Source organism: Macrobrachium nipponense, chromosome 10 (assembly GCF_015104395.2).
Source record: "Macrobrachium nipponense isolate FS-2020 chromosome 10, ASM1510439v2, whole genome shotgun sequence".
Taxonomy (NCBI): domain Eukaryota; kingdom Metazoa; phylum Arthropoda; class Malacostraca; order Decapoda; family Palaemonidae; genus Macrobrachium; species Macrobrachium nipponense.
Window position 1 is genome coordinate 104,577,882 of NC_087204.1, and position 27,597 is coordinate 104,605,478.

Below are 27,597 nucleotides of genomic sequence, written 5' to 3' on the forward strand. Positions count from 1 at the left end.
ACATGCAATGAAGTTTATTGGAAAATAAAATAAATACCATATTGAGATTTACATGGTACATGGTAAATGAGGAAATTACATTATTGTTTAACGATATTCAGTAGATATACCGTAACTGGGGTCAAGAAATCCATATTTGCCATGTAATTTGGCTGTCGTCATCTTCAACTGAGGCAAATATTTTTTACCTTTTATGCCCCATCACCGAATTCCAATGAGGAATGCCAGAAGACCAATAAAAAGAACCTGAAAGAATGTATAAAACTAATTTGTTATGCCACCCCCCTAATAGTTTTACACACCATGAACTGTTGGGACACAGTTTCAAATCTTGTTAACTTTTTAATAGACAAGCAAATTTTATTGCCAAAACCTTTTCAGAAAAAATATGAAAGGAACATCATTCACTAATGTTAGACTATGCATTACCTGGCCAGTTACAGCAGTTAAAAATATTGTATGATTGCCATAGAAGTACATAACAAGAAGGCAAAAATAATTATGGACAGTTATCTTTCAATGATTGAAATAAAGGAACCTAAGGAAATATATCAGTGATGAAATTTGAGCACAAATGTAAAATGCTAATGTTGATAAAAGTACTGTACTGTACACTGAAATTAAATGAACTGATGTATCTTCAAAAGTCAGTACATATTGTAAAAGTTTTCTAATTTCTTGAGATAATATTACCTTTACCTTTCCAATGCAAATAATACTGGTGTACTGAATGGCAATAATGTTACCTCCGCCAAAAATCATGAAGACTCCAAAGAAATCTTTAAGATCCAGTGGTCGTAGTGATGATGATCCAGGACTTATGGTAATTGGCTTCAGGCATTCAGTTGCATTTGCTACTGCTTTCTTGTATAAATGTTGAAGAATACCAGTTTCCTTTAGGCGCATGATTCTGCAAAAGATAATGAAATGCTGTAGTTGAGATAACTTACCCATCTCAAATTCCTGATTTTTGTCGGAGAATTAGGCTTGAAATCCTGATTTTAAGAAATAAAGGCTCTAGCTTAATTAGTTTTTAAAAGGAAACTATTTTGTTTGTATGTTTTTTTATATGCAATCCTCTGTCATCTGTAGGATAATAGACTAGGATTCTGATTCCTGAATAAGATAAAGTGGGTAAGGCAGCTTGATTTGCTGTTGTTTTTATTCAAAGTTCAAATTAAATATGATGATAGGTTAGAAATTTAGATTCCAAACTCTACTGTTCACATATCGTCATTGCTTTGTTCAAAAGACCAAGTCATGAGCCATAAACAATAATCTTGACAGGTTCTACTGATTTGCAAGTGTTATTAATGCCTTATGAGTTCGAGGCATGAAACATTCATAAATTAGTGAGTACTGAACAAATTTGTGGAATCTCGTACCTACATGCTGTGCTGTAAACAGACCATATGCCATGTTTTATAAAGTTTTGTTCTCGCTCGTATTCAGAATTTAGGGTCGTCCAAGACTGTTTGGTATGATATGGTTACCATGCCAGATTTATTTATTTGTCAAAGTGGAACATTTTTTATGCAACATTTGCATGTACAATATCTTTCATATTGACCTATAGGCTAAGCTTCATAGGTCTATGGAATCTACAGAAATTTTACTCTCATTCAAGGAATTTACACACTTGACGTACATGATTCCTGTCTTATGGGGTAAAAATAGTTTTTATCCAGAGAGTTGGTAGTACATCAGCAACTTACAGCTTATTTGATTTTATGGCGGCTTTTCCACCGTTGTTAACAGTGTTTTATAGCACTGCAACTGTGTTGCATCAAGTTACTCAGATGTAAGCAACGTTGACTGTGCTAACGATAAGAATAGACTTGTGGCGCTGCGCTGGAACAGATCCCCCATTGTAAGTCGAGGATCTACTGTTCTGATAAGGGACCCCCTCTTTTTTTCAAGCAAGAAAGCCCAACTTAAAAAATATGCCACATTTGACTGGGATGTTGAGAAACATTAAGGCCCCAAGTATCTACTTCAGCTTTTAAATTATACATTATATTTTAGTTTAAAATGGAAAGTGGGAGCTATCCTATACAGAGGACCCCTGCCTATTCGCGTTTCTGGATTCGTGGCTTCACCTACTCGCGGATTTTTTTTTGTGGAACATATATCCCATTATTCGTGGAATTTCGCCTACATATTTGGTGGAATTTTTTCATAGAGAAATACAGTCCCCCACCCCCCACCCCCACCCCATATTCGCGCACTCCAGATTTGCAGACTCTCACATTCATGGATTTCTCTCTGGAATTTATATTTTCCTTATTCATGGAAAAGTTGCCTTATGCGGGTAATTTTCTATGATAAATGTCCATAGATTCCTGTTTAGTTTTATCAGTTTCATCATTAAAATGCACTTTTGTGATAAAACTATTAAAAGAACCAATTTTTAGTGGGTTTTTCTTGAGTTGTAACAACAAAAATGATATTCTTAAAAATTCACAATTATATATTAAAATATACTTCATGTAAAAAACAAAGACTTTCGAACACCTGAACGGTGTTCCTCATCAGTGCATACGATAAAATGTATACATCGACATAACGTTACACTGATGAGGAACACAATTCAGGTGTTCAAAAGTCTTTTGTTTTTTACATAGAAATATATTCTAATATATAATTGGTGGATGTTTTTTTAATAATTTGTTCTTCATGAGACTGTGAATCCCTTAACAAAAATGAGATTTTTATATAAAATTGAGTTCATACAAAATGAGCAGTTTAAGCATTTTTATAGGGGTTTCAACCATTCGCGGATTCTACATATTCGCGCGCGCGGTCTGGTACACATTCCTTGCAAATACGGGGGGAGCACTGTATTCACGAATTACTGCTTTTTGATTTTCTCATTACTTTTGAGATTAATTTTTTTATGATATAAAACAATTGAAATACTCAGGTATATACAGTGTGTTTTTTTTTTTTTTTTTTTTTTTTTTTGGTATTTGAACTGTCAAAATAGGTAGATATTGATCTATCAAAATATGCAGTTTATGTACTATAAGCGTTTTTAGAGGGGTGTCGAGTATTCACAGATTTTAGCAATTTGGGGCCGGGAGGGAGGGGCCCACTTGTGGTTAAACATCCACTGCGAATCCTGGGGTCGACTGTTGTACATAAAGTTTTCAGCCAATGTGAACGCAAACTTTTATTATCTTAGTTTAGCACAATTGTCCCGTATGGTGTAGTATTGGAATATTTTGCCACTAAAGTATTGTGTAAATTTTCAACCAGCAATGCTGTCACACCTATTTTTTTAATTTTACATCCATTGTAGATATAGATGATCTATTCCAATCATGTTTTATTTTCTCTGGATTCTTTTTTTCATGTCTCATATTTCCAAGATGCAGTTTACTAATGGCTGCTCAGGGATATTTTAATCCGTCATGGTGTTTTAGAATACGTTAGCCATGCTGATCCACCAGTCTCTCGAAAGTTCTCCATCTTATTGAATCTTTTGTATATTTATGAATAGGCTTAGCTGCTTTATGGTCAGTTTATACGTATATGCTTTGTGATTATTTTTTATCTTTATTTGCTATATGTACTACCAATAAATCACCATGCTTCTTTTAGCAATGTTTATCTTTTTGTGTATGCTCTCAACAAGTTTATAGCCTTTTTTATCTGTTCCATGGCAGAGCATAAACACTTGGAATAATAATAATACATAAAAGTGATTACTAAAGGGTAAAATCATCCACCCTTTGGCCTCTGTTTATATTAATTATTATTCAAAATGTTGCGACACCTTCCCATGGAAACAAATCAAATAGGCTATAAATTTGTTGAGTAAGCTTACACGACAGTGATAAACATTGTAAAAACAAGCATAGTGATTTACATATTAGTAAAGAAGTTAAAAATAAAAATGATTAAACAGGTTTTGATATAGGGAAAACCTACTTTTGGTAGCCAAGGTTTGTCTTCAAAGGAGTTACACTTCATGGTCTTCCCAAGGCTCCATAAGAAGCATAAGTGAAAATTATGGAAGCAATATTAGCAAGGATGAATGATCGGATAACTGATCCCTTAAGGCATTAATTAACTGTTGAGGACACTTATTGTCAAATCTGTTGACTGTAGTATGGGTGTTAACTTGAAGCAAATGACCAGGTACACCTGTTGTGTCACCAAGTGAGTACTACTATACTCTGTTTTTTTTTTTTTTTCATCTGTCCATCCGCCTGTGGTGTTTTTTGTATGGTAACACTGCGTCCCGGGCTTTAGATAGTTACATTCAGCTTACATTCAACGATTATAATAATATCTTATTTCGAATATTAACAGTGTACTTCGCATACAGTAAATTATTAAAAACACTTTTCAGTAGCAAATGTACACCCAGATATCCTTTTATTTACCTAAAACTTATAAATAGCGTAACTATCTAACTCCCCGGGACGCAGTGTTACCATACACACCACAGGCGGATGGACAGATGAAAAAAACTGAGTTTACATTTATTTACGGAATGGAAGAGGTTAGTATTAAGCAGTTGGGAAATTTGTACCACTGTGTAAATATTAATTAGCCACCTTCTTCCAAGATGCAATTTGCTAATGGCTTATCAGTGGACCGCTATAACTCTAATATTTCAAATTCTCATGGTATTTTAGAATACGTAACGGTAAGTTAGCTATTGATCCATATATACCTCTAGAAGGTCCTCCACTTCGAAAAGCAGACTGAAAATTTTGTGTTTTTAAGATATACGTACTTACTCTGCTTTATAATCGGTTATATATATATATATATATATATATATATATATATATAATATATATATATACTATATATATAGTTATAATATTATATAGTATATATATATATATATATATAATATATATATATATATATATAGTATATGTATATATGATATATATATATATATATATATATATATATATATATAATATATATATATATATATATATATATATATATATATACGTATATTAAAGATATACATACTTACTCTGCTTTATAATCAGTTATTATATATATATATATATATATATATATATATATATATATATATAATATAACTGATTATAAAGCAGAGTAAGTACGTATATCTTTAAAAACACAAAATTTTCAGTCTGCTTTTAGAAGTGGAGGACCTTCCTAGAGGTATATATGGATCAATAGCTAACTTATCAGTATTTTAAAATGCCACGAGAAGTTAAAATACTACAGTTAAAGTGGTCCACTGATAAGCCATTAGCAAATTGCATCTTAGAAGGAGGTGGCTAATTGATATTTCCACAGTGGTACAAATTTCCCCCGCTGCTTAATACTCACTTTTTCCATTTCGTAAATAAATTTAGTAGCACTCACTTGGTGACACAACAGGTGTACCTGGTCATTTGCTTCAAGTTAACACCCATGCCACAGGAAACAGATTTGACAATAAGTGTCCTCAACAGTTAATTAATGCCTTAAGGGATCAGTTATCCAATCATTCATCCTTGCTAATATTGCTTCTATAATTTTCGCCTTCATTAGTCAAATATCAAGGTTAAACTAAGTACGTAATCCTTTCTTTAAATTGAGGAAACTAATAAAGAGGGAGTTATGGTAACTTACACTGGGTCAAACTTTGCTTTCAACGGGGAGCCTTTCCTGAAGAGCAGGCTTAGGTTTATTAGTGTCATCATACCCTCTGGCATCACGTACAGGGAGCAGTAACCTAACTGAAAAACAAAAGGAGTCATTTTGTGAGAAAATCACATTAAAATCTATGTTGCTTTGTATTATCATCTATTGCATGGCCAAATGCTTCATTTAGCAATGACATTAATACTGCGTAATCTTCGTATAGTATCATGTACGTATATTCTTCTTTCTATAAGATCATGTGTATTTGCGCTTGGTTTAGACAAATAATATACGGCTTGTATTTATTTTTTTGCTGAAGGTGTTAACTAATGATGATTGCTTTTATAAATAATTTACCATGCAGTTTACTGGTGGGTACCCTATGTTGAACACTAGAAAAAATGTGCTCCCTAGCTGATACATGGGAGAAAATGGCATCTCGCTTATTCCTTGAAAATATGTAAAACCATAGCTGAGCAGGTAACCACAGAGTAAACCAAAGGACATTTCTTTGAATCTGCTAGCTATAGCTATATTTTAGGGCCTATAATATTTGAACAATATCTGTGGTGCTTTTCGCTTTATCCTTAACTGACATCAATAGGTATTGTCACCATTGGTGTGATAAATTTCTGTATTAAGGAAGTAAGCCTCAGATAGGTAGTCATAAAGTGTGACTTCTTGATAGGAATTATGTTTTGTGCTAAGCAGAAGGCCACCCATTCTTTAAAAGCTTTTGGAGCAAATCCCTCATTGTCGGAGGTAGGCCTCTCCTATTAGCGTCAGAATGAGATTTGACAACATCCTTATAGTGGAATCTCAATACAGGTAACCTGGTTGGAGGGTAAACAAAGGGTTATTTAAATTTCTTCTCTTCAAGAGGAAAGTTTGACTTCTTTCAGAGGCTGAAGCCCAGCAACACAAACTTTTACTGTGGAGTCATGCTAGTGTAGGGTAGTTTTACTTGTCTTGCTCTCCCCACCATAATAATTAAAAGTGAAGGTTGCACAATTGTTTTGTACAGCAATGCTTCCTTGGATTATGGAAACATCATATTTAGGTGTTTTCATTTTTAAATTCTTTTACCAAGGTATGTTACACACAGTTTGATAACTGTTGTTTATAAAAGTAGGCAGGCTGTAATTAAAAAAACAAGTTAAAAAAAAAATAAACACAGACATTACCTTGGAGAAGTACTGATCCGTGATTTGCTCCATAGCTGTCGAGGTCCAGTAATGACAAACTGTTTGGCGTGTACTCCCCTCAGTGCCTTTGCAATATCGACAAAGTTCATCAGGCTTCACAACTGATTGTAGAGGCGACCAAGCGATGTATTCCTCGGAGAATTCTGTCAAGGGTAAAATCACAGGATCCTCTGATAAATTTAGAGATTATTTCTTTCAGCCTTTAGTTGAGGTATGAATTAGAGCTCAGTATTTTGGGGAACTTATGCTGTCCTTCTGGACAGTTTTTATGCATTTTTTTTTAGCTCTCTATATCTGAAATAGTATTTAACAATATTTTGCATTCACAAACGGTGCACAACTTGAAGCATTTGAAGAGAATTTGAAATACAATATATGTAGATATCACATTGTTGGAAGCTAAAGTCTGACATTATCGATGACCTTACTTACCATGGCACTCAGATGGAGCACAGAATAGACAGGCACCCACACAGGGAGGCCAGATTTCACCAATTCATCTAGATTAGTGAAGGGCAGGGTTACTTTAGGGCAGGATGAGGCATAGCATGAGGTTCGAGCGGTAAACGTTGCCAAGGATGAAAGACACCAGTAGCCAAAAGCATGTAATCAGTTTCACAGGTAAACCATCCACTTTCCAGGGCATGGCTGTGTGCAGCAGGGTAAACAAAAAAAAAGGTCATATTTGCTGTTGGAAATTGGAATATAAAACTTTATGCAAATGCAAGTGCTGGGATTTATGAGGTCAGTCAGCACCGAAAGAGAAACTGAGAGTGAAGAAGGTTTCAAAAGTGTAACAGAAGGAAAAACCTCAAAGCAGTTGCACTTTGAAACTATGTTAAAGAGGAGGTGGAATAGATGGAAGAAAGAGAATAGGAACAGAGGTACAGTAATAGGAATGGAAGAGGTTGCAGCTAGGCGCTGAGGGGATGCTGAAAGACAATAAATGAATGCTTACTGTGCACTGTTGATATTCGCAGTTAGCTTGGGACTATAAACTGTTGAGGGGTTGTGCTATCAGTGCACCTTATGCAGTGCATTGTAGGCATTACCCAAAGTTCTTTCAGGCGTCCCTTCGGGCCATAGCTGCAACTCCTTTCATCCTCTTCCTGTACCCCCTTTCATATATTCTTTCTTCAATCAGACTTTCCACCCTCTCCTAACAATTGATTCGTAGTGCAACTACTCTAAGGTTTTCCTACAGTTACACCTTTTAAACCTTTTATGTACTGTCAAGGTAAGTCTCTGCGCTGAATGACTTCAATAGGTCCCAGTGTATGGCCTTTGGCTTCAATTCTATATTCAATTTGATTCGACTTACAGTCACATGGATGTATATATCTATATATATATATATATATATATATATATATATATATAATATATATATATATATATATATATATATATATATATATCGTTATTTTACATGATTCTTCAGTGCTGTTTCATGTTATATAGTCGTCCTCCTATCTTTGTTCTATGATGGATATTTAAATTTTTACTTACACTGTGAAAGAAGAGTTGCCAAAGTCCACATGCAGGCCTCACCTACGCCTGACGTTCCTGAAGTGGTGCTGACCTCTTCAGTAATTCCATTGCCCTGAGAGTAGAAGAGTAGAGAATATATATATATATATATATATATATATAATATATATATATATATAAATATATATATAAGTGTATATATATATATATATAGTGTGTGTGTGTGTGTGTGTGTGTGTGTGTGTGTGTGTGTATGTATGTATGTATGATGTATGTATGTATATAGAATATTGATATCAACTTTTTTGTGGACAGGATTTTTGGATTACTTCTGAAATTCCATATTTAACTCAATAAAAGTGTATGAAGTATGTATGTAATATATATTATATATATATATATAATATATATAATATATATATATTATATATATATACCATATATATATACATATATATATATATATATATATATATATATATATATATATATATATATATATATGTTAATGTATATGCATATACTTACAAATATATATATATGATATATATATATATATATATATATATATATAGAATATATATACATAGATATACATATTGGAGTAGGGAGACGCGTTCTGTCTTTCATCCATTTATTTGCGCCGACGTTTCGTATCAGCTTGATACAGTTTCCAGGCTGAAACGATTACACATCAATTGCGTATAAGTAAAAACGATACACACAATGTTTACCAACACCAAAATTAAAAACCTTTTAATAAATTAAGAATAAAAACAGAGTAAAAAACAGAAACACAGAATAACAGTGAAAGAGCGAATACAGAGAAACAAATTAGTTAAATAATATAATAATAATAATAATAGAAAAATATATAATAATAATAATAATAATAGAAAACGAACAAGACGCCTACCCACAGCGGTAGCGGAAGGAGAACTGACACGAAAAATTGTTATGGAAGGGAGTGTAAACAAAACAACAGGTAATTAGGCAATAAACAGTTGGGTGGAAGACGATTGGTGGTTAAGAGAAGGTACAGTTAGCTTGATTATTATTGATTCAAGGGTGGTTAGTTCGTCTATATGTCGGGTTCTTCCTACAATATTAAAAATGACTGGCATCATGTGTGTTTGCAACTTTTACTGTGATTTCTTATGTTAGATTGTTCTGGATTTGATAGTCGACAACCCGTTCTATGGCTAATTCCTTGATGAGAGGAAATTCGGACTTTAGCAGCCTCCTGGTGCAACCGATGTAAGTGCCGAGATCACATCTGGGACAATTATACTTATAAACGACACCGGAGGCAAACAGGGGGCTGATCTTATCCTTGACTTGGAAGAGTGAGCCGATAGTTCGGGGGTTTGTGGAATTAGTTTCAAATTAATGGGCAGGCAATTGCTCATTGAATAGGGTGATGCATTTTTTCCTAAATTTATTATTATGGAGAAAGGGAAATCTAGCAAACAGGACTCAGATCTGTACATGGCGAGCTTTGACGTGGAATCTCTGGTTTACAAATGTTCCCGTTGTTGAGACTATCAACATCATTTTAGACAGGCTATTTCCACTGACGATTGCTTGTTCAACAATTTTAATAGAACTCAATTCAAGTTGCTTTAGAATTAGCCGTGCTGGATACGCCCTTTGTTTTTAATAATACGGTTTTTTTTAAGCAGGACTGAGGGGATGGCCATGGGAGCCCTCTGGGTCCTACTTTTGCTAACATATTTATGTGCTCTAGATGCAATGCCCACCTAATTTCCGCCCACTCTTTTATAGACGCTACATAGATGACACTTTCGGCCTTGTTCAGATGTAATTACCATGCTGATACCTTTCTTGAGTATTTAAACAACCAACACCATAACATTAGATTACGGTTGAAACAGAAACACAGAATTCACTTCCGTTCCTTGATGTGAGGATATCCAAGGACGAGTCTGGCTTTCATACTGGTATTTATAGAAAGAGCACCTTTACTGGCCTGGGGACCAATTTTTATAGTTCATGTTTTTTAACTTTAAAATGAATTCCGTGTCAACTCTCCTCCATCCAGAGCCATTAATCTGACATCAAGCTGGTCTACCTTTCATACTGAAGTGACTTTCCTTGCTGATTACTTTAAGGATAATTATTTCCCTCCAGCAAGTTTTTCATAGATCCCTTAATAGGCTACTTAATCTGAAATTCAATCCACCTCCAAATAGTCCATAGTGTCCCCAAGCTCCGTATGTTTGCTAGATTTCCCTTTCTCCTATAATAAATGTTTAGGAAAAAATGCATCACCCTATTCAATGAGCAAATTGCCTGCCCTTAATTTGAAAACTATTCCACAAACCCCCGAAACTATCGGCTCACTCTTCCAAGTCAAGGATAAGATCAGCCCCCTGTTTGCCTCCGGTGTCGTTTATAAAGGTATAATTGTCCCAGATGTGATTCTCGGCACTTACATCGGTTGCACCAGGAGGCTGCTAAAAGTCCGAATTTCCTCTCATCAAGGAATAGCCATAGAAACGGGGTTGTCGAATATCAAATCCAGAACAATCTAACATAAGAAATCACAGTAAAAGTTGCAAAACACACATAGATGCCAGTCATTTTAATATTGTAGGAAGAACCCGACATATAGACGAACTAACCACCCTTGAATCAATAATATCAAGCTAACTGTACCTTCTTCTTAACACCAATCGTCTTCCACCCAACTGTTTATTGCCTAATTACCTGTTGTTTTGTTTACACTCCCTTCCATAACAATTTTCGTGTCAGTTCTCCTTCCGCTACCGCTGTGGGTAGGCGTCTTGTCGTTCTATTATTATTATTATTATTATATATATTTTTCTATTATTATTATTGTTATTATTATTATTTAACTAATTTGTTTCTCTGTATTCGCTCCTAGCCCTTTCACTGTTATTCTGTGTTTCTGTTTTTACTCTGTTTTTATTCTTAATTATTAAAAGGTTTTTTAATTTTGGTGTTGGTAAACATTGTGTGTATCTTTTTACTTATACGCAATTGATGTGTAATCGTTTCAGCCTGGAAAAAATGTATCAAGCTGATACGAAACGTCGGCGCAAATAAATGGATGAAAGACAGAACGCGTCTCCCTACTCCAATATGTCTATCCCTGAGTGATTGCTCCTGTCTCCATACTACTTATATATATATATATATATATATATTAATATATATATATATATATATATATATATATATATATATATATATAAATGAACGGGGAATACAGGCGAGTCAGCCAGAGTGATAAAATGCACAGAAGCAGGAGCAGGAACAAACATGGCGAAGTATTTTACACTTTATTCCGACGCGTTTCGCATTCAGCAGAATGCATCTTCAGGGTCTGTATGATAAATAATGACTAATATAAATTAAATTGATTTGCAAAATTGTCTAGAAATTATTTTACAAACTAGTTAAAATGAAAACCGAAACTTCACACATAGATAAGAATAGACCAACAATTGATAAAACAACACGAGATTAAAAGCACATACGTGAGTTAAAATTTCAGATAGAAAGTTGAAAACAAAAAACTAAGAAAATAAATTAGTAAAATACAAAGTTAAAAAATATTTGAGGGTCGACTACCATGGTAAGAGATAAATAAAAAAAAAACTAAAAGAAGGTACACAGAAACATAGGCTTAATTAAGAAAGATACAACGAGTGGAGGTGGTCTTCTTGGTTGCTTAACAGCGGAACAAGTTGTTTAATGAAAAGGCTCTCGAGGATCAATAGTTCATTTGGGCTGGAGGTTTGACCAACAATAATACCAATCCTCATATTTAATATCAGCTTTAGCAGTTTTTTGCTATGTTAAATATGAAGATTGTATTATTGTTGGTCAAACCTCCAGCCCAAATGAACTATGATCCTGGAGAGCCTTTTCATTAAACAACTTGTACGCAGTTAAACAACCAGGAGACCACCTCCCTCACCCGTTGTATCTTTCTTAAGCCTATGTTTGAATAATTGTTTCTGTGTACCTTCTTTTTTGTTTTTATTTATCTCTTACCATGGTAGGTCGACCCTCAAATATTTTTAACTTTGTATGTTTTACTAATTTATTTTCTTAGTTTTTTGTTTTAACTTTCTACTGAAATTTTAACTCACGTATGTGCTTTTAATTTCTCGTGTTGTTTTATCAATTGTTGGTCTATTCTTATCTATGTGTGTTTAAGTGTCGGTTTTCATTTTAACTAGTTTGTAAATATTTTTAAAAACTATTTTCAAGTCAATTTAATTTATAGTAGTCATTTTATTTAGTATACAGACCCTGAAGATGCATTCTGCTGAATGCGAAACGCGTCGGAATAAGTGTAAAATACTTCGCCATGTTTGTTCCTGCTCCTGATCCCTGGTATATATATATATATATATATATATATATAATATATAATATATATATATATACATACATATATATATATATACATACATTACATATATATATAACATATATTAATTATATACATACATACATACATACATACTTCTTTCCTTTCATTGAGTTAACTCTGGAATTTCACAGAAGATATCGAAAAATGTTATCACACAAAAAATGTTGTCATCAATATCTTAAAACCACTGGTGCTGCGAAACATTCATTAACCTTTCTTACCCTTATCCACCCTGATTAGAATCTTTCTCCGGAAAATGAAAAAAAATTTGAACGAGTCAAACCAATGGTACCTTTAAGTTAAACTAGGCCTAACCCCATCCCAGCCTAGTTCATATTCATGACGATGAATGTGTTTACCTTGAACCGCACATTAAAAATATTCCTAAGGGCAGGAGGCGTCCATTGAAGGCTGTTTGGCTTTTATTTCAAATACTCTCAGTATACTTCAGTATATTTAAATTCGTTGTCTTCCTTGGGATCTCCGGTCAAGTAAAGGTCGTGATCTTGGATAAGGCGAGGTTATAGTCAGGTTTGATGGATTGATTAGAATATCGTAAAAAATGTTTATCGTCTCTCTCATTAAGTGGGACTGATGATTTTTCTCTTAGTCTACTATACACTCTTTTTTTCGGTACGTGGATTACAAAGATTACATAACGGTTCCGGAAAGAGGTGTGTGTGTGGATACTGAGTTTAGTAGACTACACAGTCTGATTTCGTATCCATATATATATATATATATATATATATATATATATATATATATATATATATGATCAGATTTTACTGGTACCTTTAGTTCAGAAATTTGATGATATATATAGACATTATAGAGAGAGACCTTTGGCACAATGTCTTATATATAGTAAAATATATGATATATATATATATATATATATATATCTATATATATATATATATATATATACATACAATTTTGGCCAATTGCTTTCTCTTTATATAATTAAACTGATGGGTAAAGGTAGCTATACCGTTGAATTCCTGTGGTCATGATTTCCAAGCCTTCAGAGGGGATTAGTGAAAACATTAACGCTGTTTACCGTTAATGCTTCTGTTTACGGAAATCGTACCGAATTCTTTAAAAGTAGTACTACCAACCAAGGTATATAGAATGGTTCTATATAGCTACCAACTACATAACTCCCTTCTCTTGATGCATGGCGTCAGATGCGATTTTTTTTCTCTCTCTCTAACAGTAAAACATAAAGAGTTCATTTTCTTACACCTCTCTGTTGTAAGCGGTCGTAGCCGCTCTCGTGAAAAAGATGGGCGCCTACTGATAGCGCTACCGTCGCCAGTATCATTAGCCACATCTGAAGAAAGAAAAAAATTATAGAAAATATAGATATATATATATATATATATATATATATATATATATATATAACATTGATTATATATAAATATTTATATATATAAAATCCGCATTACATAGGTAGTAACTTACACCCACGAAGGATCAGTTCATAATATTTGAAATTTTGTAGTATAAAAAAAAAGTCACGTGGAATTAGCTATAAAATTAACGCACTCGCCATATGTTGATGTTAATTTTATAGCTAAATTCATAAAAACAGACCTTTATACGTGTTCTTCCATGAAATTAAATATCCGTAGGGGTTTCGTGCCGTCAGCGCACCTCATGCGGTGCACGTAGGCGCCATTACTTAAGGTTCTTGTTTTGCAGCGTCTCTTCAGCCCCTATAGCTGCAACCCATTTCGTTCCCTTCTACTGCTCCTCCTTCCATATTCTCTTCCATCTTACTTTCCACCCTCTCCCCAACAATTGTTCATAGCGCAACTGCTTTGAGGTTTTCCCCTCCTGTTACACCTTTCAAATTTTATTTTTACTGTCAATTTCCAATTCAGCGCTGATTGACCCCCGTAGGTCCCAGTGCTTGGCTTTTTTGACCTTAATTCTATATTCAGTTCAATTCCATGATATTAAGCAGGACTTTTTCAACATAAAGTGTGGTGCACTATCAATAGATGTCCGGTTTAGGTGGGGTATTTTCACATCATAATTCTATTTAAGTGTAATTGGTACTGTATTCACCTTTAGAATGCATTATTTTGAAATGCCCGGCAGAAATATAATCAGCGCGCACGCACGCACACGCACACACACACACACACACACACACACACACACACACACACACACATATATATATATATATATATATATATATATATATATATATAATATGCACTCAAGCTCTGATGTAACACTACAGTGCAAAACGAATAGTCTATAGTATCTATATTCACATGGAGAGTGTAAGGCTTCACGAAGCCAGCGATGTCTGATTCGAGGGAGGGTCGAGCATAAGTGGCCGTCCATTCGTCTTGGTACAGGAACTCCGAGTAGTCCACAGCTTGGCCCTAGGCTCCGTTATGCCTAGGCCTATAGCTGACATATCTGCCTCCTGGAAAATGAAAGTCAAGAAAGAATGACACACATATGTATATTTACGCAGACGAGGCTTAAATCATTCACGTCGGTCTAGTATAAGCCTAGATCATATCTCTGACCTCGGTCTAGGTGTACGCAGACGTTTAAATCAATTACGTTGGTCAAGTATGTAGGCCTAGGTCTAGAGAGTATTCTCTAGCCCTCGGTCTATAGGGCATTAATTAGTACTAACCCCCGTTAGAATTTGCCAACGACCCCAGTCCACGAGCCGTTGGGCAGCTTCAGACCTCCGGCGTAGTCCCGCTCGAAATTTCCAATACCTGTAACTTTGGAGGATAAAAAAAATAAAATAAAAGCTGATTATTTTCGTAACTACAAAGAAGAGGAAATGTGTGGTCAAAATTAATCATGTTCAGTCTTTTCACTGAGATAGAGAGAGAGAGAGTGTTGGAGTTTGAGAGTTCTCCATTTTGAATAAGACGACTAAATCGAGTTGTTGAGATATATATTATATACATATTATATATATATATATATATACATATATATATATATATATATATTATATCATATATATATATATATATATATATATAGATATATATATATATATATATATATATATATATATATATATATCTGTCCACTCACCAAAAGCCCATGTATTCCGAAAGCAGCTTGAAACACTTCCAGCATCGTCCCGCCAGTAATTTTGGCGGTCTGGGGATCGTCCGACAGCATGAGGAATGGCATGTACTGGTAGGCAGACAGGACAGACAGGCAGGGGCACCATTTCATGCCGAACATTGTGGAAGAGGGAGAAGAAATGTAGTTTATTATCGCTTTCTCCCATATTGTCTTCCACCCACTCCCTGGCAATTGATTTAAATGCAAGTTCCGTTTTCCTCTGTTACACCTTTCAGACCTTCTTTTCCCTGAATGACCTCATAGTGCTTGGCATTTGGGCCTAAATTCTATTCTGTTCCGACATCATTGTAGTCATTTCATCATCAATTTATGAAAATGATTTTGATTTGAAAATACTTTCGGGAAGTTGTGTGAAACGCCAGTAAAACAAAAGCGGGTATTCATGGAGAAGATTGGAACGGAGGTTTTAAGTTTAACCGAGGCCGCTTGCAGTGTTGTCCTTATACCTTAAAAAACATCTTCAAGCAAATATATAAAGGCTATTTAATACTAAAATCCAGCTAGCCAAATAAGAAAGAATTAATATTAAACACAGGATAATGAACATACTCACAGGTATGGCAGACAGAACCAAACACCGTGACGAATTAAACGCCATGGTGGGTGGGCGTCGGAAGAGCTGACGTACTCCTGCAGCCGAATTAGGCACGATCTGGTCCTATAGCTCCTGGGCGAAAATGTTCTTTAAAGAAAGACAGAAATATAATGTTAATAAATGAAATCCAGTATACGGGGTTTTGCTAAGAGGTAATAAGTTGATTAGAAATAATATATTTATCGATATTAATAGCTCGGGAACAGGATTTAAAGGTGCTTAATTGGAGAGATGTTAATGAAGAGTTTTCTTAATTATATATATATAATATATATATATATATAATATATATATATATAAAGAGAGAGAGAGAGAGAGAGAGGAGAGACATTTACCCAAGAGATGACGACTGGTTCCTTGAACCTTTCAGAGATGCTGTCGGTGACGGTCTGTGTGACTGACTGAGAGCGATTTAGCAGCTGCATCATGTCAGTCAGCCAAGCAATACACAGTAACACGTCCTTAATGGAGTGCGCATGCGTGCATTTTATTCTCTTTAGTTTACAGTCTTCACTGACATTATTGCTGATAATTATTCGTTGCAATAGCAGTAGCAATTATGGTAGTTGGCTGTAGTTGTAGAAGCTTATATTGTGCCGTTGCTGTAGATTGTTCTTAGTATAAAAATTTGACTAAGAGCCTGATGTAATTTACGCTTACTCGAGAGTAGGCATATAAAGTTAGGAAAGCACTATGGAAGAGCCTAAAACGGTCTGAGAAAGGCGTTTCGTGTTGAGTTAAATATATAGGAATTTTAGGGTAGGATGTTTTTTATTTATTTATTGAAATACAAGCGTGAACAATAAATAACGTGCATGTTAAAACATACATGGCAATTATCTCTAATAAAATATAGCGTATTTATTTATTCAAATTTTCGTTGGTGGCATAACGCGCTGCTTGACTGTAGAATTTACAGCACGTGGCCCGAGTAAGCTGAGGTCGATTATGCCTTATTTATATTCATAATGTAAAATATTAAAAGTTGCCATCGCCATTTTTTCTATATATATATATATATATCTATATATATATATATATATATAATTATATTTGATTTACGTATTTGTGCATATGGAACGTTACTTTTGTTAAAGATATGATTCGGGTTAGTTTATATTTTCAAAATGCCGGCAGAAATATATTTTTCTGTGAATTGATAACAGGCAGGTGGCTGGTTTAAATCAATAATGAACGATTTCACCCGTGAAAGAAAATGCATAATATCCCTAAAGGTTTAGGCTAACTCGTCCTCCATTATTGATGGCTTTAAAACAAAATATGATTTTAGCTAGTTTTCTCAAGATGATTAACTCGAAATTCTCTTTGTGTTGAAAAAGCACTTTTGATTTTTTCTCAGGTTAGAATTTTATTTGATAGTAATATATGAAGCTGACTGAAACCTCATTTACAGTAGTTGTGTTAATAACTGTGATATATATATATATATATATATATATATATATATATATAATATATATATATATATGTGTGTGTGTGTGTGTGTAGTGTATATACATACATGGACAATTGCCCAGACGGTAAGACGAACAAAATAAGACGAAAAGAACAAGAATTTCGCTGATAAATTCGAACGAATCCGATTATGAAAAGGACTGATGCTCTTTGCATAATTCAAGCGCACAACGATGTCGAAGTCTCCTAGAATAATTCTTTTTCTGGTCTTATCCTAAGCCAGAGTTTTTGTTAATGTTAAAGCTTTAAAGGAATGTTTGTTTCGAGAATTGCCGTTCGTGTCCGTTCGTACTAGGGAGATGCGTTATTGATTTGTGGAGAAAGAGAGGTTATATTAGCCAAACTTTTTTATATCATGGCCACGCTTTTAACTTTTATACGCTATATATATATATATATATATATATATATATATATATATATATATATATATATATATAAGGTTGGAAGAAAGGGGAGGTACAGTAAAAGGAACGAGATTGGTTGCAGGCAGCTAGGGTCAAAGGGAAGCTGCAATGACCCTTTTTATTAATGCCTGCAGTGCTCCACGTGAGGTGCACTGACGGCCTTCCTTCCTCCTACGTGGAAAGACTAGCGTGAGGTTATTGAAACGATACCTTTACGCATATATTATCTTTATTACAAAAACTCAAATCTAATATCACGTCTTCATTCACCTTCGAGAGGTGTCAAGATTATGTCTATTCATTTCTTGGGCCTCAGAACTGCAGTGTTCCCCCCTTCGAGGACGACCTCGTCGCATCCCGGAGCCAGCTTCAAGTCCGCTCTGAGGACCAACTTGGCGAGGGCGGCTTTGGCTTCCATGAGGGCGAACCTCATCCCTTGGCAGGGAGAGAGAAGAGCGGATGAGTTTTGGTTTTCAGAGATAATTTTTTTCAATTTTGGGTGTTTTTTTTAATATTTTGTTTTTTTATTAGTTTGGGGTGTTATTTTCAGAAATTATTTTTTCATAATAAATGAGTGTTTTCAGACATTAGTTTTATAATAAGTGTATATTTTCAGAATTATTTTTATAATGAGTATATTTTCAGATATTTTTTGTATGAGAGTGTATTTTCAGAAATTATATTTTACAGTATATTTTCAGAAATTATTTTTATAATGAGTATATTTTCAGAAATTGATTTTTATAATGAGTGTATATTTCCATAAATTATTTTTATAATGAGTGTATATTTTTCAGAAATTGTTTATAAGTGTATATTTTCAGAAATAAGTTTTTCATAATGAGTGTATATTTTTAGAAATTAATTTTGTAATGAGTGCATATTTTCATAAAATTATTTTTTATAATGAGTATATTTTCATAAATTATTTTTTATGAGTATATTTTCATAAATATTTTTTTTATAATGAGATATTTTCATAAATTATTTTTTTATGCGTGTATATTTTAAGAATTTTTTTTTACAGTTATGGTTGCATATTTTCTGATATTTAGTCATTGTATACTTTCAGAAATTACTTGTACAGTTTCTTGAGTTGAGTCGAGTTGAATACAGAATTTAGGCCAAAGGCCAAGCAATGTGGGCCTATGAGGTCATTCAGCGCTGAAATGGAAATTGACAGTAAAAGGTTTGAAAAGTGTAACAGGAGGAAAACCTCAAAGCAGTTGCATTAGGAAACAGTTGAATCAAGTGTTAGGAGAGGGCGGAAAGTATTGATGAAGAAAGAGAATATGAAAGGAAATACAGTAAAAGGAACGAAATTGGTTGCAGCTAGGGGCCGAAGCCACGCTGCAAAGAACCTTAAGTAATGCCTGGAAACTCTCAGTCTCTTTCGAGAATTCACATGGATAGGATCTATGTTCCACCTCTCCTTAGGGATACGTCTTTCAGGAGAGGTGGAACATATACATCCTGCCTATGTGAAACTCTCTCGAGAGACTGAGAGTTTCCAGCCCTGTGAATTGGCTTATCAACAGCCAATCAGGGTGTCGTAAGGAACTGGCCTAGACATCAGATGCACGGTTGATGTGAATCTACTATAGCCCTGCCTTGTAACTTTTTCCTTACCTATACAGTTTCTGGGGCCCATCCCGAAGGGTATGTGGGTAAAACTCTTGACATTGGCCCTATTTTCGGGCATGAATCGATCTGGCAGAAACGCCTCAGGTTCTGGCCAGTACCGGGGATCCCTGTGGACGCTCCAGACCAGACACTGGACTACGGATCCCTCTGGGATGATCAAGTCGGTTCCTGGTAACCTTACCTGTCATCAATTTGGGAGATTTATTTTTTTAGTATGTCGAGTCTATTCATTTAATTCACCAGCATCAGTATCAATGATTTACCATTTTTTGTATACAGGGGATAAGTGGAATGAACAGCCTAATCCCATATGTTGCAAGATCAAGAACGGGAAACTGAGAAGTCAAAACAAAAAAGTTTTTGATGTCTGTTTCAGTGTGGTAATGGAAAATGCGGCACGGGACGCCATTATCTCTAAAGTCTGTAGGTAGAGACGGGAATGGGATCATCAGCCAAATATATCACGCATCAAAACTGTGCTGTACATATATGTGCGTTTTATACATGAATATGTATCAACAACCAGAACAGGATTAGGTCTCCTGAAAGTGCTTGCAGCTGGAAGAATCAGAACTGTTTCAGCAAACTTACTTATACGTCCTTGGTGCACATGCGCTGTAAGCGTGGACCTGGTGGGTATAATCGCAGGGTTTCTGAAAACAAGCCAGAGCTTTTAAGAAGACTCATTTAAAAAGTTTTCTATTTTTAAAAACAAGAATTAAGCATAAATAAAACGCAAGAAAATTCCACACAGTAAGTATAAAGAATGTTTAGACCCATCTGCTAAACTTAAGTCCCTCTAACTATCAACGGTGTCTGTCTTTTACCCATCAAACACGCGTCGAGAAATTTCGCTTCCATGAGGGCGCTGTAGGAAGGTCTCCCTCGTTGTCCTTCGCAATCTGCCTCATTTCACTTCGAAGTCTCTCCTGTTCCTTCGGGTACTTGGCGAGGAGGAACGTAGCGAAGGCCAGCGTCGAAGCGGTCGTGTCGTAGCCAGCTACCAAGAAGAGCAGGCACTGGGCTACGATTGTGTCGTCGTCTAAGCCTGGTGTGAAATGAGAGATTCCTTTCAAGTTGTAGAATTTATATTTTAGTTTCATGTCCTTATTCTCTGTATTATTAAGGAGGTTATCGGCTTTGATTTATCCTATTACAGCTCTTAAGGCATTTATCATATAAGAAACGAATGGAAAAAAGGTGCATTATAACCGCTTAGTCTAAAGGTAATCGCTTACTCTGTTTCCGTAGAACCTCGGCCACGCCCTTAACGAGAGATTCTTTGTCCTCTCGATGCAAACCCATCTTTTGCTCGGTTAGGTCTATGTCAGCCTCCTCCTGAGGGCCCTACAATCGAGGAGTAGGTCTAGGAAGTCTCCTCGTTTCCCCCCACGCCTCTTTCTCTCCGAAATGGTCTGCGTCACGACCTCCTTGAAGAAGTCGAGTTCAGGAGGGTTTAGCCCTGATTTGCAAACATCGAGAAGGAACCTTTGGGGCGAGGCGGTACAGCAGGAATTTGAGTAGTCTCGACCTCGGCACCGTGAAAAACTCCGACACTTTCTTAGGAAACTCGGCCTCTTCATTAACTAGAGAGTCGCACTCGATGCCGAAGGCGCAGGAGGCCAGGGTATCGATCGTGTAGCGGCCGAAGTTATACTTCATATCGACGGAGGGGTTTCTTGGCGGGCTTCCGCCAAGCAGAAGAGACTAGGGCGTCCGCCTTCAGGCAGACGAGGTGGAACATCGACTTCATCTTGCCGGAGGAGAAGGCGGGAGAGATCACCGAACGCAGAGATTTCCACTCCTCGCCCCTTTTAGACGTCAGCATGTGGTTCATGACACTGTCCCTCTCGGTGGTCATGACCGTCTGGATGCGGCGGTCGGTGAAATGGCTGAAGTCCCTGACCAGAATGCACTTCATGAGGTACGGGTCACCCACCACCAGTATCGGGTTGTGGAATTCGTACACTCCGGCGTAGGTCGATCCTCCGTACCTTCTGTATACCTGAGAATGAGGGTCGTTATGTCAGCTGAAAGGATTAGTGCCATTGTTACACTGAGAAAAATAAAGTTTTAGCGTCTTGAAATTGCAAAAAAATAAAATAAAATTAAAAACTAAAATAAATAAAATAAAATAAATAAAATAGAATAAAATAAAGAATAGAAATAAAGTATTTGCACAATATGAAAGGTCTCTGTAACTTCAATTTCTGTTGCAATGGGAATTTTGTGTTATATTTCAGGTGCCTTATTGGGGGAAAGTATGGCATCTATTTCACACACACAACCCACACACACACACACACACACATATATATATATATATTATATATATATATATATATATATATATATATATAATTATATATACATATATATATGTGTGTGTGTGTGTGTGTGTGTGTGTGTGTGTTTGTGTGTATTGAATCACAAAAGAAACCTAAAATAACTTATTAATTTTTCTCGTTAAATACCGGATGGTGGAGAGCTCCGTATGATGTTTAGGTTTAAGCTCGCTTTTTGCCAGCACGGGCTCTTTCTTCAACATTAGACCGTAATTATAATACTGTAGTTCCGTAACCTTGACTAGGCTAGCCTAGGCTGCCTCTAGAGAGGTCTTAGGAGTTGTGGGGAGGGGGATGCGGTTGTGGGTTGGAAAGCCTCGATCGGCGCCTTGATGTTATAGATATATAGGAAGGAAAAATGAAAACAAGGTTGACCAATGTTTGAATTAATCACAACAGAAATTGTGGAATTAATGCCTTTTGCATACGCTGTAGGTTTTGGTGTAGTCGGTCTATACTGGTTACCCCCAGGTGCAAGACCCTGTGCTGGCATGAGTCCAACTAAATTTAGGATATCTTTCAGCCACCTTCTGTTGTCATTTCCTCACGTGACGAATGAAACTCTCTCGAATATCATACTAAAACAAAGAATCATGTTCGGCTATGAATCCCCTTTTATTTTTGTTCACTAACTTTTATTCGAAGTCAGATCGCTTACTTTTATAAGGCTAAACCAAATCAGTCGGTAAAATTCTTTTGACAGCGTAGTGTAGGGCAAGTGAATATAACCCAAATAATTTAATGTCCCATAAAAGTTTCATCAGCCGCTAATCTACGATGGTTATTAGCATCGCCCTATTCCCTAAGTCACAAAACAAAACAAAAAAAAGAAACTTTTAAGAGTCAACATCATGGCGATTGGCGGAGGTTGGCAGTGTGTATAAACACCGTTCTAATAATTAAATACTTCTGAGAAGTGAAAGTCTGGCATAATTGATGGGATGCAGGGTTTATTCGGACCGTGGCTGATTCGGACCAGATTCGAACCTTAATCTTGGCTGATTCGGACCCATACTAATAAATTTATATTATAGCAATGGGTATTTCTATGTAAGCATTCCGTATCGTTCGTCCTCACGAATACGAAAGCCACCAGGAACTGGGGCGTCAAATGTATTTCGCCGTGTTTAGTACGAGCCCACCCCTTGGGGGGTTTAATTAATAGTCGTCCGGATAAAATATTACTTAAAATTCTTGTTCAGGAGGTAAAACTGGCATAGAAAAATCGCCAATCAAATGAAGGTCCGAATAAGCCTGGATATGGTCCGAATCAGCCAAGGTCCGAATAAGCCTGTTCCAATTGATGAAGGGTAAGGTTAGTTTAAAATGCTATAGTTTAGTAAAATAGTGGTCCAAGTTCACTGTTTAGGTTAGCATGTGTGCTACGTTGTCGTATCCTTACAATTTTGTCATCTCTTTTTCATTTCCGATGCTGTGTAACTTAATGGACCCGGGTTTAATTGACTGATTCATGAAAATTTGATAAGGCCCAAACACGTGGACACTTTCGGCCATTCAGTCCTGCCCTTGGAAAGAAAGCGACCAGAGGACCTTCCCACAGGATAGGCTAAGAATATTAAAATGCGTAATATTTACTCGTTTATATAAAAGTATCTTTGATTTTTTTCCACATGTTATACTTCTGTGTTGTCCACATTAGCAATCTTGTTCAAAGTGCTGAAAGAGACCCCAATGAATTATCAGTATCATGGATTATCTAGGAATTAGAACCTCTAGATATTCCACCGGATTCTCAAAACTAACATTGTTCCAGTTCTTAAATCCTATGTTTATTTTTTCCTGGATCTTGGCATAGGTAGTTAGGCTAATCCGTTGATACAGTGTATCATTATGCCTGACGGGAAGGAATTTGATTCAAATGACTCGCTCGTTAACTTCTAGGGCAGATTTTTGTTTTCCCGTCTATGTTTATATGCAGTAGAATCAATATTCCTTATACAGGCATGTTGGTTCTTACGTCTATGGACATCCGTACCAGCAGTGCACGAATTTCTTCTCTGATGACGGTAGCCGGTTAAATAATCCCCGCCGTTTTTAAAACATGATTTACTTGCCCTCTGTAACATGAAGTTCGATAATCGATATGTAATGGACGTCAAGAAGCAGCAGTAAATTTTAATGATATTGAATTAATATGATACCTACAGAAACATAGGTCTAACAATAAGCCGGTTCACGTGGCGCATTCACCTTTAACAGCGGAATAAAAAAAAGATTAACTATTCAGCAGATAACTTTTATAAAATACTTTTGCCTCATGCTCAACAGGAATGCTTCGAGCCACTCAAAAATTGCCTTTTCAGAGATTTTAAGAATTTCGGTAAATAAGTATCTAAAACAAGACGCTAAATTAAGACGTTGCGTAGACATGATAATTTTTCCCATCAAGTGTATCTACACATCTTTATCAGGGTGATAAGATTCGTTTCGTATCTGTCATTTTTTTAGTGACTGTTCGATCAGGTGCTTATATACTGCTTTTTGATGATAATGGTGAGGTGTGTGTGTGTGAGAGAGAGAGAGAGAGAGAGAGAGAGAGAGAGAGAGAGAGCGAGTAATAGTGGGCGAAACATGATAACCATTTGTACTACGTCTTAGTCCTATGTTTTCAGTCAATTTCCAGAAGGGTGTTGGGCGTTCATAATCTGAAGGAACCGGCTCTGTGACATTTAACCCATTGCAGATAACAAAAAGAATGTAGTAATTAAAACCGACTTGTCCCGTAAGCCGTCTTTTAGTCTAAATTACTAGGAACTTTTATTATGTTAGTTTCCCCAGTAGGTAAGGTTCTTTGTACAGATTCTAGTATTTACCAGAAGTACTGCTGTCTTACCACTTAAACCGTGTCAACAGAATTATTAGAGTACTAATGAGGGCTGCTTATTCCCATCACGTATGTAAGAGTGTGTCTAACGGTCGTAATTGCCAGTGCTTTAATTTTTTAATCCTTAATAATCTTGTATGAATGTATATTGCACGTGTATTGCATGCAGTGATACGTGTATATTTGACAAAATATAAATTAGGAGCCAAACGTATGGTGAGTAGTTCTCCAAGTATAATTGACAATTACTTGTGTACGAAACACTTCTCCATCGTGTGTTTTCATGGTGTCCGATAATGAGAATTGTAGTTTTTCTTTAACCAATGCCTAAATCAAATAAGGACCAAAATAAATTAATTTAATCTTCCGTAAATTCCGAGGTCTTTTATAACCATGGTAGTTGGTCGACGTCAGATCTGATCAAGTTTTTGTGACATAGTGAGCAAATAGATTTAAGAAGTTTGCAGTAGTGGTCTTAGCTTCATTCCATTTTGAAGCTTTCATTAAGTTATTCATTTCGAATCGTATCTCTTGCTAAATTAAACTGAAAGTATGATTCCAGCCAAATTATGCTTTCAGTTCCTGTCATAGCTGAGTAGCGGTGGTCATTAGTTTTGGATGAAGAAGTAATTTGCCACTGTAAATAAGTGCATGGATGTTTTTTTTATGTTATTGTAGGCCTATACAATATATAGTATTCATGCTTTATGCTAAATTTATTCAGTGAGATATCAACTGTTGCCGCTGTTAAATGAAAATTAGGTAAGTCGACATAAAGAGTTAGAAAGGCATTATTGGAGAACTAAATTCAAAGACAGGATCAGAGAAAGTGTGTCAGGCAGTATAAGATGCGCGCGCACTCCGTGAGCAGTAATATCCGTTCGGGTAATAGCAATTCAGGTGCCAAAAGCACATCTTTCCCTCCCCAAGTAGGACTAATGTACTTCAGTACTACCGCACCTAAAATCAAGCTTTTTTTCCATCCTGTCATGTTACAGGAACCCCTCCATTAATCACGAAATATTGGTTTCCTGCGAAACTTTCCATTTGACTTGGAAGATGACTCATCACGAACTTATCTCTTCGTGTTTGTGGCATTGCTGTTGAAAGGAACCCAAATTTAGCGCACGTTCGAATGCCGCTCGCTAGAGCGGACGGATATAATAATGAACTTTGAATCCATTGTTGTCGAACCTGTATATAGTGCTCCTTTCTTTAAGGGCAGTCCTAAAACTTTGCGTCACATCGTGTTCCCAGTGGCGTGGTCAGTTTGGGCAGTGGCTTTATGCCCGTTTTATTCTTTTTAATGTAAAATCACGAGTATATCTTTTATCCTATGTACAAATTAATGTATACTTACACTTTCAACACCTAGTACTAACAGTTTTATATATAGTTTACGAAAATAGATGCAAAACGTAAATAAAAAAAGAAATATAGGACATTCACCTCATTTTCAAAGATCCACCTGCCCTTCTTCTTGCTGTACATCTTATGGACGTGCCCCAGGAGCGGGAGTGGCGGTGGACAAGGCACGCCCTTCGGCGACGACCAGTAGCTATGCCTCCGCCGGGAGTAGAACCACAGACTCGAGAACGCAGACACAAACAAAAACAGACACACGATCCACATCTTGGAAAACAAAAAACTTGCGCTTTTACGAACGAAATGTCTGGTGGTGTCGGTAGAGAGACGAGAACTGGAAGTTTTATGTTTATCCTCTCTCTAGTACTTGTTGTGACTTTATAAGTGCAGCACTTGACAGGCAACGGAGGAAGAGGAGGAGGAGGAGGAGGAGAAGGAGGAGGAGGAGGAGGAGGAGGAGGAGGAGGAGGAGTGACTAACGCACATGATTATCAGGAAAGCACAAGTGGTGCCATGTTTATTTTGTTGAGGGATTCTCTCCTCTCTTCTCTCTCGCTCTATCTCTCTCTTCTCTCCTCTCTTCTCTCTTCGCTTCTCTCTCTCTCTCGGTATCTGGACTGAGGATAAAATCTTTAAATTCAAAAGAGCATATATATATATATATATATATATATATATATATATGTATATATATATATATATATATATATATATATATATATATATTAGGCTGTTTCCCAAAGTAAAGCTTCAGAACTTTACCCATTTCATTTACTTGCACAAAGGCTCATTAGTACCAGGTTAAACTCCCAACGCACGCTGCACCATTCAGGTACTGATATTCATCTTTTTCCAGTAACACTTTCAAGCCATATATCCAACCCTTTCTGTGTCTTTTGAATAGAGGATTTTTGTCATCTTCTGTCCGGTCTTCCCACATGACTAAACCATCTCAAAACATTATTTATGTAATTATCCTTTTGCCTAACGTAACATTTTTCACCACTAACATAATCCCAC

General features: G+C 35.8%; 1 protein-coding gene and 1 pseudogene across 1 annotated transcript; both read right to left on the reverse strand.

The window, feature by feature from the left end:
- Nucleotides 1–272: 272 nt before the first annotated feature.
- Nucleotides 273–6,912, reverse strand: LOC135224071 (uncharacterized). The gene is made up of 4 exons (XM_064262984.1): nucleotides 6,813–6,912; nucleotides 5,617–5,723; nucleotides 700–910; nucleotides 273–308 (listed from the first exon to the last, which is right to left on the reverse strand). The coding sequence occupies exons 1-4, from the start codon at nucleotides 6,843–6,845 to the stop codon at nucleotides 273–275; spliced, it is 387 nt and encodes a 128-aa protein (XP_064119054.1). The 5' UTR covers nucleotides 6,846–6,912.
- An 11,699-nt stretch (nucleotides 6,913–18,611) lies between these two features.
- Nucleotides 18,612–26,970, reverse strand: LOC135224072 (cytochrome P450 3A31-like; annotated as a pseudogene).
- Nucleotides 26,971–27,597: the final 627 nt, after the last annotated feature.